Source organism: Trachypithecus francoisi, unplaced genomic scaffold, assembly GCF_009764315.1.
Source record: "Trachypithecus francoisi isolate TF-2019V2 unplaced genomic scaffold, Tfra_2.0 Lachesis_group6, whole genome shotgun sequence".
NCBI lineage: Eukaryota > Metazoa > Chordata > Mammalia > Primates > Cercopithecidae > Trachypithecus > Trachypithecus francoisi.
The window spans coordinates 100,419,501-100,434,952 of NW_022681471.1; the positions used below are offsets into that span (position 1 = coordinate 100,419,501).

General features: G+C 37.0%; 1 protein-coding gene across 1 annotated transcript in view; it reads left to right on the forward strand.

Moving 5' to 3' along the window:
* SYTL5 (synaptotagmin like 5) overlaps positions 1 to 15,452 on the forward strand; it is a 125,948-nt gene that overhangs the window by 49,035 nt on the left and 61,461 nt on the right. The window contains exon 3 of the mRNA XM_033202097.1: positions 4,809 to 5,018. Within this exon, the coding sequence (XP_033057988.1) occupies positions 4,809 to 5,018 (210 nt within the window). The remainder of the gene's footprint in view (positions 1 to 4,808; positions 5,019 to 15,452) is intronic.

The window sequence follows — 15,452 nt, forward strand, 5'->3', positions numbered from 1 at the left end:
AGTGAGATTTGCGAATCGGTATTTTTAAAATCTTTCCAAAGTGATTCCAATATATAGGCGAATTTGAGACTGAATCTGCCAAAGCTACGCTTCTCAAACTCTAATTACCTGAAAATTTTGTTAAAATGTAGGTTCTGATCCAATAGGGTCTAAGGCAGTGCCTGAGATTCTGCATTCCTAAAATGTTCCCAGGTGATGCTGATGCTGCTGGAACAAGGACCACACTTGGAATAGCAATTTTCTAAAGGATAGATAAATAAATTCCATGTCAGGTAGTAAAAGAAGGGACATGGAACTAACATTTCTTTAGAATCAATGTGCCAAGCAGCATGGTGGGAACTTTAGATTTATTATCTCATTTAATCTTTAAAACATCATGAAGGAATATTATTACTCTCATTTTAGAAATGAAGAGACTGGGGTTGAGTGGGTAAATCATTGCCTGAGGCTGGACAGCTTATTCATTATGGAATCCGGATTTAAACATAGGCATGTCTAACAGCAAAGCCCATAGGCTAATAGAAATTATTGGAAACTTTCAAATGCTAAGCGGAAGCTTTTCAGTGTGAAATGGTAGGCAGTCTACAGCCATACCACCCTGAATCCACCTGATCTCATCTGAAATGATAGGCAATGTCTTTGTTACTTTTCTTTTTTTTTTTTTTTATTATACTTTAAGTTCTAGGATACATGTGCACACCGTGCAGGTTTGTTACATATGTATACTTGTGCCATGTTGGTGTGCTGCACCCATCAACTCGTCAGCACCCATCAACTCATCATTTATATCAGGTATAACTCCCAATGCCATCCCTCCCCGCCCGCATAATAGGCCCCGCTGTGTGATGTCCCCCTTCCCGAGTCCAAGTGATCTCATTGTTCAATTCCCACCTATGAGTGAGAACATGCGGTGTTTGTTTTCTGTTCTTGTGATAGTTTGCTGAGAATGATGGTTTCCAGCTGCATCCATGTCCCTACAAAGGACACAAACTCATCCTTTTTTATGACTGCATAGTATTCCACGGTGTATGTGTGCCACATTTTCTTAATCCAGTCTGTCACTGATGGACATTTGGGTTGATTCCAAGTCTTTGCTATTGTGAATAATGCCACAATAAACATATGTTGCATGTGTCTTTATAGCAGCATGATTTATAATTCTTTGGGTATATCCCCAGTAATGGGATGGCTGGGTCAAATGGTATTTCTAGTTCTAGATCCTTGAGGAATTGCCATACTGTTTTCCACAATGGTTGAACTAGTTTACAATCCCACCAACAGTGTAAAAGTGTTCCTGTTTCTCCACATCTGCTCCAGCACCTGTTGTTTCCTGACTTTTTAATGATTGCCATTCTAACTGGTGTGAGATGGTATCTCATTGTGGTTTTGATTTGCATTTCTCTGATGGCCAGTGATGGCGAGCATTTTTTCATATGTCTGTTGGCTGTATGCATGTCTTCTTTTGAGAAATGTCTGTTCATATCCTTTCCCCACTTTTTGATGGGGTTGTTTGTTTTTTTTCTTGTAAATTTGTTTGAGTTCTTTGTAGATTCTGGATATTAGCCCTTTGTCAGATGAGTAGATTGCAAAAATTTTCTCCCATTCTGTAGGTTGCCTGTTCACTCTGATGGTAGTTTCTTTTGCTGTGCAGAAGCTCTTTAGTTTAATTAGATCCCATTTGTCAATTTTGGCTTTTGTTGCCATTACTTTTGGTGTTTTAGACATGAAGTCCTTACCCATGCCTATGTCCTGAATGGTATTACCTAGGTTTTCTTCTAGGGTTTTTATGGTATTAGGTCTAACATTTATGTCTCTAATCCATCTTGAATTAATTTTCATCTAAGAGTAAGGAAAAGATCCAGTTTCAGCTTTCTACTTATGGCTAGCCAATTTTCCCAGCACCATTTATTAAATAGGGAATCCTTTCCCCATTTCTTGTTTTGTTGTGTTTGTCAAAGATCAGATGGCTGTAGATGTGTGGTATTGTTTCTGAGGACTCTGTTCTGTTCCATTGGTCTATATCTCTGTTGTGGTACCAGTACCATGCTGTTTTGGTTACTGTAGCCTTGTAGTATAGTTTGAAGTCAGGTAGCGTGATCCCTCCAGCTTTGTTCTTTTGACTTAGGATTGTCTTGGCAATGCGGGCTCTTTTTTGGTTCCATATGAACTTTAAAACAGTTTTTTCCAATTCTGTGAAGAAAGTCATTGGTAGCTTGATGGGGATGGCATTGAATCTATAAATTACCTTGGGCAGTATGGCCATTTTCACAATATTGATTCTTCCTATCCATGAGTATGGTATGTTCTTCTATTTGTTTGTGTCCTCTTTTATTTCACTGAGCAGTGGTTTGTAGTTCTCCTTGAAGAGGTCCTTTACATCCCTTGTAAGTTGGATTCCTATGTATTTTATTCTCTTTGAAGCAATTGTGAATGGAAGTTCATTCATGATTTGGCTCTCTGTTTGTCTGTCACTGGTGTATAAGAATGCTTGTGATTTTTGCACATTAATTTGTATCCTGAGACTTTGCTGAAGTTGCTTATCAGTTTAAGGAGATTTTGGGCTGAGATGATGGGTTTTCTAAATATACAATCATGTCATCTGCAAACAGGACAATTTGACTTCTTCTTTTCCTAACTGAATACCCTTCACTTCTTCTCTTGCCTGATTGCCCTAGCCAGAACTTCCAACACTATGTTGAACAGGAGTGGTGAGAGAGGGCATCCCTGTCTTGTGCCAGTTTTCAAAGGGAATGCTTCCAGTTTTTGCCCATTCAGTATGATATTGGCTGTGGGTTTGTCATAAATAGCTCTTATTATTTTGAGATACATTCCATGAATACCGAATTTATTGAGAGTTTTTAGCATGAAAGGCTGTTGAATTTTGTCAAAGGCCTTTTCTGCATCTATTGAGATAATCATGTAGTTTTTGTCTTTGGTTCTGTTTATATGCTGGATTACATTTATTTATTTGCGTATGTTGAACCAGCCTTGCATCCCAGGGATGAAGCCCACTTGATCGTGGTGGATAAGCTTTTTGATGTGCTGCTGGATTTGGTTTGCCAGTATTTTATTGAGGATTTTTGCATCGATGTTCATCAGGGATATTGGTCTAAAATTCTCTTTTTTTGTTGTGTCTCTGCCAGGCTTTGGTATCAGGATGATGTTGGCCTCATAAAATGAGTTAGGGAGGATTCCCTCTTTTTCTACTGATTGGAATAGTTTCAGAAGAAATGGTACCAGCTCCTTCTTGTACCTCTGGTAGAATTCAGCTGTGAATCCATCTGGTCCTGGACTTTTTTTGGTTGGTAGGCTATTAATTATTGCCTCAATTTCAGAGCCTGCTGTTGGTCTATTCAGGGATTCAACTTCTTCCTGGTTTAGTCTGGGCAGAGTGTAAGTGTCCAGGAAATTATCCATTTCTTTTAGATTTTCTAGTTTATTTGTGTAGAGGTGTTTATAGTATTCTCTGATGGTAGTTTGTATTTCTGTGGGGTTGGTGGTGATATCCCCTTTATCATTTTTTATTGCATCAGGGGCCCACTTGAGCAGGCAGTCTGTCCATTCTCAGATCTCAACCTCCGTGTTGGGAGATCCACTGCTCTCTTCAAAGCTGTCAGATAGGGTCATTTGCATCTGCAGAGCTTTCTGCTACTTTTTGTTTAGCTGTGTGCTATCTCCAGAGGTGGAGTCTACAGAGACAGGCAGGCCTCCTTGAGCTGCTGTGGGCTCCACCCAGTTCGAGCTTCCCGGTAGCTTTGTTTACCTACTTAAGCCTCAGCAATGGCGGGCACCCCTCCCCCAGCCTCACTGCTGCCTTGCAGTTAAATCGCAGACTGCTGTGCTAGCAATGAGGGAGGCTCCGTGGGTGTGGGACCCTCCTAGCCAGGTGTGGGATATAATCTGCTGGTGTGCCATTTGCTAAGACCCTTGGTAAAGCGCAGTATTGGGGTGGGAGTTACCCAGTTTTCCAGGTGTTGTGTGTCTCAGTTCCCCTGGCTAGGAAAAGGGATTCCTTTCCCCCTTGCGCTTCCCAGGTGAGGTGATGCCTTGCCCTGCTTCAGCTCTCGCTGGTCAGGCTGCAGCAGCTGACCAGCACTGATTGTCTGGCACTCCCCAGTGAGATGAACCCGGTACCTCAGTTGAAAATGCAGAAATCACCCGTCTTCTGTGTCACTTGCGCTGGGAGCTGGAGACTGGAGCTGTTCCTATTCGGCCATCTTGCTCCGGGGGCCTTTGTTACTTTTCTTAAGTGCATGAAGATTGTGCCTACAATGATGCTGAGTTTGATCTCACACTCTTGCCTCAAGTAGTATATATAGGCAGGTAAAGAACCAGGTACTATGAATACCTGTAACCTGGGGCCATGCTTTCTAGTGTTATGGTATCAAAGATATCCTAGAGAAATTACAGTAGAATGTGAATGCTAATAGTATAATACTGCTAGTAGAGAATGTCAACATTCAAAAGTAAAACACAAACATTTTATTTTTCGGTTACTGATATCAAAGGATTGTTCCTTCTGGAGGGAGAAATTGTATTTCCTGAAAATATTGGCTCTAACTCCTTGATTCAAATGTTCTTCCAAATGAAAATATCTCTTAATAAAGAGATGGGAATTGAAAGTAGCGACACCAAATAGGCACCTTTTCAAAATTCTAAGTGAGATTGCATGGTGGCCCCCAGTTTACAGCAGTCTTGTTTGAGGCAAATATTCTATCTACTTTAGACATTGTTTTAGACATTGTAGATATCTCTGCTCCTGTTTGTTTGTTTGTTGTTTTAAGTGATTTTTTTCCCTCTCCTTTCAGGAAGCTGAAAAATGAACTCTTAGAAGCAAAACGTAGAAGTGGGAAAACTCAACAAGAGGCCAGCAGAGTCTGTGTTCACTGTCGGAGAAACCTGGGCCTAATCTTTGACCGGGGAGACCCTTGTCAGGCTTGCTCATTGAGGGTATGCAGGGAGTGTCGAGTTGCAGGCCCTGATGGCAGCTGGAAGTGCACTGTCTGTGACAAAATCGCGTGAGTTTCCTGCCTTTTCATGGAAAGTGGAGATTGATGACTGAAGGGATTGGAGTGGGGAAAGCAAGAGAGAAAAAGAGTATTTTAAGTTTAAGGATAGAGAGTGCAAGTGAAATTACAGCCCAATCACAGGCTTAGCAATGCCTTGGCAGAGCTCTGGGGTGTGCGTGTGTGTCTGTGTGTGTGTTGTGTGAGAGAGAGAGACAGAGAGAGAGGCAGATACAGAAAGAATATTTTTTTAAAAGTGCAAAGCATTGTAAAACTGGAAGCCTCACTGAACCATATATCTTACTTTGTAATCATCATTAATACTATTATTTTAGGGACAGGGTCTCACTCTGTCACCCTGGCTGGAGTGCAATGGCTGTTATCATGGCTCATTGAAGCCTCGACCTCCTGGGCTCAAGTGATCCTCTCACCTCGGCCTCCAGAATAGCTGAGACTACAGGCGTGCACCACTACACGCAGCTAATTGAAGAGGCAGAGTCTTGCTGTGTTGTCCAGGCTGGTCTTGCACTCCTGGACTCAAGAGATCCTCCAGCCCTGGCCTCCCAAAGTGCTAGGATTACAGGCATGAGCCACTGCACCCAGCCACTCTTTCTGTATTTAAAAACTGCCCCTGAGCATCCTTGTCTCAGGACCCCTCTTGGCTTCACGTGGCTCCTCAGAAGGCACAGATAATTCCCCTGAGACATTCTTAGACATTTGAGGTGACTGGCAATATGATTCTCACATGTTCAGCCTGCTCTGCACATTAGTAGACAAGCAAAGCTGGAGTAGTTCCCGAATTTCCTCCAAACCTACCTTTCCTTGAGAAAGAACGAAGAGAGGGAATCTTCCCATTTTCTTGTGGGAGTGCAGTGAGCACAAATTTCACTTTGCCAACGTGGGTGAAAGCCAAGAGTCCTTGTTTTCTCAGTTCAATTAAACCAGTCTTAGTCTGATTCAGTCTCTACTACTCTCACTCTTTCGAGAAATTTCCCCTGAATCTACTGGTATGTTTTCTCCCGCCCAGTGTCTGTCTCCTCTGCTCTGGGAGGTGCCTCATAATCTCATCTCAAGGCAGCTGAGTGTTGATCTACCTTTCCTGTGAATGAAGTAGAGGATGCTGGCATCACTCCAATTCATTGGTTTTTGTTTTGTTTTTCACCTAATTAACTCATCCTGTTACAATAGTTTAGGGGTTGTCTTGGGAGGAAAAGTAAATAGTGAGGTAGTAGAAGTGATCTTTCATTTTCAACTTCTCTAAATGAGGACTACTGTTCTGTTGAAGATGCCTATATTTAGTGCTTACATTTTTAGCCAATGTTATGTTCCCTGTACTGTTTCACAAAAGTGATCCTGAATAGAGCAATTCAAACTATGTTTTAATACTGGATTGAGATAAGTAGGATTACTTTTTCTTTTCTTTAGTTTTTAATTTTTGTGAGTACATAGCAGGTACATATATTTATGGGGTACATGAGATGTTTTGATACAGGCTTGCAATATGTAATACTTATATCAGGGTAAATGGAGTATCTATTACCTCAAGCATTTATCCTTTGTGCTACAAACAATCCAACTATACTCTTTTAGTTATTTTTAAATGTAAAATTAAATTATTATTGACTATAGTCACCCAGTTATACGGTCGAGTACTAGATCTTATTCATTCTGTCTAACTATTTTTATACCTGTTAGCCATCTCCACTTCCCTCAACCCCCACTACCCTTCCCAGGCTCTGGTAACCATCCTTCCACTCTCTATGTCCATGAGTTAAATCGTTTTAATTTTTAGCTCCCACAAATAAGTGAGAACATGTAAAGTTTGTCTTTCTGTGCCTAGCTTATTTCACTTAATATAATGGCCTCTATTTTCATCCATGTTGTTGCAAATGACTGGATTTCATTCCTTTTTATAGCTGAATAGTACTCCATTGTGTATATGTACCACATTTTCTTCATCCGTTCATCTGTTGATGGTCACTTAGGTTGCTTCCAAATCTTGGCTATTGCGAATAGTGCTGCAGTAAACATGGGAGTGCAGATATCTCTTCAGTATACTGATTTCCTTTCTTTTTGGTATATACCTAGGAATGGGATTGTTAGATCGTGTGGTAGCTCTATTTTTAGTAGTTTGAGGAACCTCCAAACTGTTCTCCTAGTTGTTGTACTAATTTACATTTTCACCAACAGTGTATGAAAGTTCCTTTTCCTTTACATTCTCACCAGCATTTGTTATTGCCTGTCTTTTGGATAAAAGCCATTCTAACTGGTGTGTGAGATAATAGCTCATTGTAGTTTTGTCATGCATTTATCTGATGATCAATGTTGTTGAACACCTTTTCATATGCATGTTTGCCATTTGTATGTCTTCTTTTGAGAAATGTCTGTTCAGGTCTTTTGCCCATTTTAATCAGATTATTAGATTTTTTTCCTAGTCAGATTATTATATTTTTTTTTGTAGAGTTGTTCAAGCTCCTTATATATTCTGATTATTAATTCCTTGTCAGATGGGTACTTTGCAAATATTTTCTCCCATTCTGCAAGTTGTCTCTTCACTTTGTTGACTGCGTCCTTTGCTGTGCAGAGGCTTTTTAACTTGATATGATCCTATCTGCTCATGTTTGCTTGGATTGCCTGTGCTTGTGGGGTATTTCTCAAAAAGTGTTTGCCCAGACCAATAACCTAGAGATTTTTCTGCAAAGTTTTCTTATAGTAGTTTCATAGTTTGAGATCTTAGATTTAAGCATTTAATCCACTCCAATTTGATTTTTGTATATGGTGAGAGATATGGGTCTAGTTTAATTATTCTGCATGTGGATATCCAGTTTTCCCAGAACCATTTATTGAAGAGACTGTCCTTTCCCCAATGTATGATTCTGGCACCTTTGTCGAAAATGAGCTCACTGTAGATGTATGGATATGTTTCTTGGTTTTCTATTTGGTTCCATTGGTCTTTGAATCTGTTCTTATACCAGTACATTGCTGATTTGCATATGTTCTACAGCATAAAAACATAGAAATTATAGTTCTGTGGTATAATTTGAAGTCAGGTAATGTGATTCCTCTAGTTTTCTTTTTGCCCAGGACAGCTTTGGTTATTCTGGGTCTTTTGTGGTTCCATGTAAATTTTAATATATTTTTTTTGGCAGTTCTGTGAAAAATGTAATTGGTATCTTAATAGAGAATGCATTGAATCTGTAGATTGCTTTAGATAAACAGTTTTAAAGAAATGAATCATTTAAGTTCTTTTATTGCTTACTTTGGATACATTATTTTGATTTATGTCAGCAATTATTCTCAATTCTTTATCTCACATAAATAAAGTTTTCTTAGTCCTTTCTGTCATCAGCAAACTTCCTTCTACAGATCTGGGAGGATGAACACTGAAGAAATAAACAATATATGGATTTCAACGTAATATTTTACTGATTTGAAGGAGCTCTTTCTATATTCTATGTATAAGCTACGTTGGTTACCCATATTGCAGATATCCTCTCTCACCTCCTGACTTGGCTTTCCACTGTCTTAACGGTATCATTTTATGAACAGAAATCTCTACTTTTTAGTAGTTCCATTTGTGAATTTTTTCCTGGATTACTAGAGGGATTTTTTTCTGAATCCTGTTGAAGAAAACTTTCCCTAACACCAAAATCATGAAAATATTCTCCTATGTGATGTTTTGTGATTGTTATTGTCTTACCTTTTTTCTTTAAACTTATAATCCACCTGAAACTTATTTTTTGTGCATACTGTGAATTAAAAACTGATTTTTATATTTTAATATGGGAATTATGCAGTGGCTGATTTGAGTATCCTAGATAACTCTATTCAGTCATGTTTGTTAATTGGATTGTCTAAGTCTTCCATATACTTAGTGATTTTTAATCTGCATATCCAGTCAGATATCGAGAAAGGTATGCTAAATTCTCTCAATAATAATTGTGGATTTTCTATTTATCCTTTTAGTTCTGATTATATTTGCTTATATATTAGATTTACTACATAGTTACCCTTCCCACTGCTCTTTATTCTTTACTATATCTCTATGCTTCCATTAGAATAATTTTTCTTCTTCCTAAAGGGTACCCTTTAGTATTTCCTTTAGTGTGGCTTTGCTGGTGGTGAGCACTCTCAATTTTTTTCTTAGCATGGCTTTATTTCACTCTTAATTTTCAAATATGTTTTCACTGCTTATTGAATCCTAGGTTGGACGTTATTAACTTTCAGTAATTTGAAGATTCTATTGGCTTCTGATTTCCAGTGTTTCTATTAGGAAATCAGCTATCAGTATATTATTGTTCCTTTGAAGGTAATATTTTTAAAACGTTTTTAGTATTTTCCCTCTTTCTGTTGTGTTTTCAACAGTTACTATAACAAACTTATGTCTGATTTTCTTTGTATTTATCTATCTTGATGTTCCTAGAACATCTTGAACCTGTACATTAATATCTTTTGTCATATTTGAAAATTTCTTGGGGAATATCTCTTTAGATATTTCTTTTCCCCCATTATTTGTCTCCTCTATGCCAGGTAGTCAAGATATACATCTTAGTAATATTCAACATCTTTTAGATATCTGTATGTTCTTTTCTGTATTTGTTATCCATTTATATCTCTAAACTCAGTTTGTATATTTTGTCTGACCTATATTTCAGTTCATGAATCTTGCCTTTGTGTCTAATTTGCTATTAAACACATCCATTTAATTCTTAACTTCAGTTACTGTGTTTTTCAGTTTTAGAATTTTCATTTTGCTTCTGTTATGTTTTCTAACTGTCTGCTGACCTACTCAATTTTTTCTTGTAATTTTTTGAAATAATGATTTGGAGTTATGTTAAAATGTATAAATTATAGCTCTGTTATCTGAGACCCCTATGGGACTATTTCTATTGTTTATTGTTTCTTGTGGTTTTGATCATGTCTTTCTTCCCATAAACTTAGTGGTTTTTTTATTGATGATCAAAATATATGAAAAAATGGTAGGGTTTAATGAGACGCTGTATAATATGCCTGTATTGAGAATGTACATTTTTCTTCTGGAAGGGAACTAGGATAAGGCTCTTGCATATTTCAGATTACCTTAATCAAGTCAAGGATTGAACTAATTTCAAAATTGGGACCTTGGTCCCCATGAGGGCTGATCTGTTTCTGGATCACATAAACTCATGGGGGATACTCCTTCAGAGACTCATAACATGCCTATTGGATAAGAGAGGCAATTGGTTTTATATTTTGTGGATAGTGTAAACAAGAACGCTAAGAGTGAGATGTGTGTTAGTAAAGTTGGGATGAGTTTAAAAGTTTTGGGGGTTTTTGTTTGTTTGTTTGCTTGCTTGCTTATTTTTTCACACAGCTCTTTTCCCATCAGATTCTGCCAGGATGAGATTTTCCATTTTAGAGCACTGAAGAAGAAAATGGAATTTTAACGAATCACTGATTTGCTAGTCCTCAACTATGGAGTCTGAGGATTTATGGGGGAATTTCTCAATAACTATTTCTCTAAATTTATATAATACTATTTGATCCTTAGTATTTATTTTTTTCATTTATATCTCATGTTTGTTCACCCTGTTCTTTACACCTGAGGCCCTCACTCACTTAGACAACAGTAACCAGGGACTGTGACTCAAAAGCTCTTCAATCAATTATAAATCATCTCAAGCTTCTGTATGGGGAGAAGAATTTTATCTTTAACTTCTAAATATCACTTGTAATTACTGAAGTATACTTTTCAATAAAAGATCCAAGGATATCGTGTATTCACACATTTTGCCATCAACTAATCTGCTATTTAGTATGGATGGTAACTAGAGGCCTAAGTCACTCATACCTCTCTCCTACATTTTATCAGATTAACTTTAGGTTCCTTTAATGAGAAATTAACTTCTAAAATAAGTCAGTGGGATTCAGAGATTGTTTTAGAAGCTAGCTTACCCAAATTAATACAACCCTTTCCTGTGGTTTTTCCCTTAATACTTACATGCTCTATATTTTACTTATTTATCTTATTATTTTTCTTTCTCCACTAGAATGTAAGGGCAGGAGTTTTTATCTGTACTGTTCATTGATGTAGTTCGAGTGCTTAAAATAATGCCTATAGTAGATACTCAATGAATATTTGTTAAATGAATGGATAGATGAATGGATAAACAAACAAATGAACAACTGAATGGATGAATAAATGGTTGGCCTCTACTTAAAGCGTCTCAGGCTTAAGCAAGTGGAATAAATGTAGAACAATTGTGGTTTTCTTCTGTCAGGAGCATGGGATTGAAAAGAAATGAGCCATGCCAAATACATTTGCCCTCTGGACAAAGTAAATTCCTAACTGTCACATAAAGATATAACATAAGTGGTTGTCAGAGGGTATAAGAATAAATAATAACAAATCAAAACTTCTGTGTCTTCCTTGGGACATGTTAGTGCATTGATACAGAGCTTCTGAATCAATTGCACTAATCTTATTGGTGAAACAATAATTTATAGACCCAAATATCCACCTATATAATTAATCCATTCATTCACCCATCCATCTATCTTTCCCACACATTTATTGATAACCTGTTAAGTATACTAGGGACTAAGGATACAAAGTTGAATAAGAAATGGACTATCCTCAATGGCTACACAGTATAAGGAGGAAGATGAGTTTATTATTTCATTCATAAATTTCTGTCTTGATGCCTTAAAATGTCCTAAGGAAGAAACAGCTCTTTCAATGTGTGATTCTAACCCTTCTATGACAACAACCTGTCTTATAGCTATATCCTTCTGTGACAGCTAGAAATTTACATGATGAGTATTTAATTTGACATATCAAAATTACTTCTCACTTTTAAAGCTGAAAATCAGAGTATGTTACTTCTCCAGTATTCCAACTGTTAGTCTGTGTGATATTAGAGATTTAAACTACCTCTCAGTATTGGAAGTATCCTGTTTGCTATTCAAGGAGTGGTTTTCAAAAAGGAAGCATAAATGATATTTTATTGGCAGCAAACACTCTTTGTTTGTTGTGAGAGAATACTGCAGCCCCACTGGGCTGTCTCTATGTTTAATAGACCATAAAATTGAAATTCCCACTCTGACCTCTAAGAGATGAGATGAATCAGAAGGTGACTCATTCTCTAATCAGTTGGAAGTAAATGACCTTTATTGTCATTTACTTTGGGTTGGGTAAAAGTAAAGAGCTTTCATTGCTTTAGCACTGAAACGATTATAGCAAGGACTGACAGAGGAAGGTTACCTGTTATAATGGGCTGAGCAGCCCCTGACATTTTCTCCAATCCCTTCTGATTCTAACAAGTTGGCTACTGTAAGCCTAGTTTTTAAACTCTATAAAAACATGATAAAAGGGACTTTGACACAACCAGTTAATTCATTTTTCTATCTTAATAAAACCTACAAAATTCCACATTGTTTTGTTAGCTGAGGCAGTTGCTGTCCAACACAAAGACAGTCATAATGATCGTATTTTCTAATTAGTACCCAATTGAATTCAGAACGGCCCAAAAGGTAAAAGCAACATGAGTTGGAACAAAACATGAAATATTTTTCCCTTTCTCTTTTCTCTTTTTTTTTTTCGACATGAAGTCTTGCTCTGTCACCCAAGCTGGAGTGCAGTGGTGTGATCTCGACTCACTACAGCCTCTGCCTCCCGGGTTCAAATGATTCTCCTGCCTCAGCCTCCCAAGTGGCTGGGACTACAGGCATGCGCCACCACACCCGGCTAATTTTGTTGTATTTTTAGTAGAGATGGGGTTTCACTGAATTGGCCAGGCTGGTCTCAAATTCCTGACCTCAAGTGATCCACCCGCCTCAGTCTTCCAAAGTGCTGGTATTACAGGCGTGAGCCACTGTGTCTGGCCAAAACATGAAATACTTCTAATATGACATTGATGGGCTGATCTTATGTTCATGCTATATTGCAACATATTACACTGCTATATGCCCTTGTGAGAATCTTTGTCCTTTTAAATTAGGAAGATCCTGATATTTTTATTTTTGATTAATTGGTAATGATTACTGCAATGGATAAAACATAACTGAAATAGTAGAAAAATATTGAGTGTTTATCAGTAAAATAAATTTCAAAAAAGATAGTACTGATGGGTGGAGCATACACAGAGTGCAGAAGAGAATGTATACACCTGTGTTATAAGAAAGAGAAATACAGCCCCTGACATCTGGAAACTGGGCTCACACTGACAAACCTAGTCCCTTGATGTTAAGAGCTGGTCTTGCACTTACAAGTAGGCCATACTGTTATCCTGTTGGACATCAAGCAGTCTCAGGGTACCAGAATCCCACAAGATCATTCTACAACCATAATAAAGTAAACAAAACAAGAGCACTTTATAATCTTATCTAAGCATAGATGAAAACAAGGTGACTGTTGAAAACGCAAATTACCAAACATTCCCATTTCTTGACTAATGTGAATAACCTACTTTCTTACCAATTAGAGCTTTAACCTAGCATTAGTCTGCCATCCTTCTAAATAAAATTTATTGAGATACCAATGATAGAATTGTCCCCACTCTCTGACATCTCTTAATTCAGAGAAAATCCCTGCTCCATCGAACTCTCCTGAAAATTACTAACATAAACCCAAATCCTATAGTAAATCCTTTCAAGTGCCCTCTTACTGAGACTCTCCATGATTCCTCATGGTATGTGGGGTTTATTTATTCATTTATTTTTCATTACTATGGGCAAAAGTCTCAACTTGTTTGTCCATAGGTGGGCCAAACATCTGGTCATCTTTGGCCTGATGAGTGAGTATTGGTAATTGCCACATAGGTCATTTCAAAATCACCTCTAATTTAGCAAATTTTCATAGTGCAGCTATAAGGGAAAGATTCATATTGGAGTAGTCCCACATTTACCCAAAGATTTTTTGAATGGTAAGAAGCTATTTTGAGTCCCTTGACATGCTATTTTGCATCACCTATCAATTACATACAAGTGCCTCCACGCTTGTATAGAATGAGGTGTTCACTATGAGTATGGTACCTTAATATCTATATAAACTAGAAAGATTTTTAAATCTAAAAATACAGTACATATCCAAGATACTCTATAATACCTATGGTTTAAACAATAATAAAAATAGCCCCTGTGTATTCGTTACCCAGTCTAAGAATTAGAACATCTTGTTTTGCATTTTTCATTCCCTTGCTTTATTTTATGGTTTTACTGCATTTAGATGTGTCTCTAAGTAATATATTTTCCAGTTTTGCATTTTTGAGTGTTACGGAAATGGAAATCATACTACCTGTGTTCTTTTGTGATGTTTTTATCTCAGCAACATTTTTGTAAAATTCATCCATATTCGTGTGAATAACATTATGTTCATCTATACTGTTGTTACATTCCCTTAATGCATCTATTTTCTGGTGAATAGACATTTAGATTGTTTCAGTTTGTAATTTTACCAAAAAATGCTGCCATGACATTCTTATACATATGGCCTGACAAACATGTATGAGTATGTACACTCAGTGGTGGGATTTTTAAGTCTGTGGATCATGACCTATTGGTAGGTAGTAACCAGCATTAAAAACAAGTGGTGGGATTTTTAAATCTGTGGATCATGACCCATTGGTGGGTAGTAACTAGCATTAAAAGAAAGTGGAGTAGAAAACGTCAGTATATATATACATACGTATGTGTGTGTGTGTATATACTTATACGTGTGTGTATTTATTTTCTGAATTGTGACATAAAATGTATCTCTTACTGCGACCTGTGCCAAAAGTGCTTGAGAAGATTGCAGGGTGTGCATCTAGGAATGAAATTGCACACCAAACAGTGTCAGCATTTTCAGCTTGACAAGATGAAATTAAATTATTTTTTATAGTGGTTGTACCAATTAAAACCCCACTAGCATTGTATAAGTGTTTCCTTTACTTCCTGATCTTACCAACACTTGGCTTCATGAAAATTTTTTATTTTTTTCAAACCGATAGATATAAAGGAATATCTCCCTATAGTTTCAATTTGCATTTTACTGCTTAAGTATGAGGTTGAGCATCTTTTCATATATTTATTAGCTTTTTGTGGTTCTTTTTCTGTGATATGAGTATTTATGTGTATTGCACAACTTTATTTTAGGTGCTGGTCTTTTCCTTATTAATTTGGAGTTATCCTTTATGCTTCCCTTCATCTCTAAATATGTTTTTGCTTTGAAGTCTATTTTTTCTGTTATTAATACAACTACATCAATTTATTTTGGTTAATAGCTGCATACATGTTTTTCCAACATTTGACTTTAAACCTTTCTGTGTCCATATGTTTAAGGTGAGTCTTTTTTATGTGGCATATATGTTATTTTAAAGTATATGTTATATGTATTTTAATATTTGCTATATTTATATGCTATATACATTATATATGTGCTATATATACATACGCATGATATATATACTATATGTAATTTTTAACATT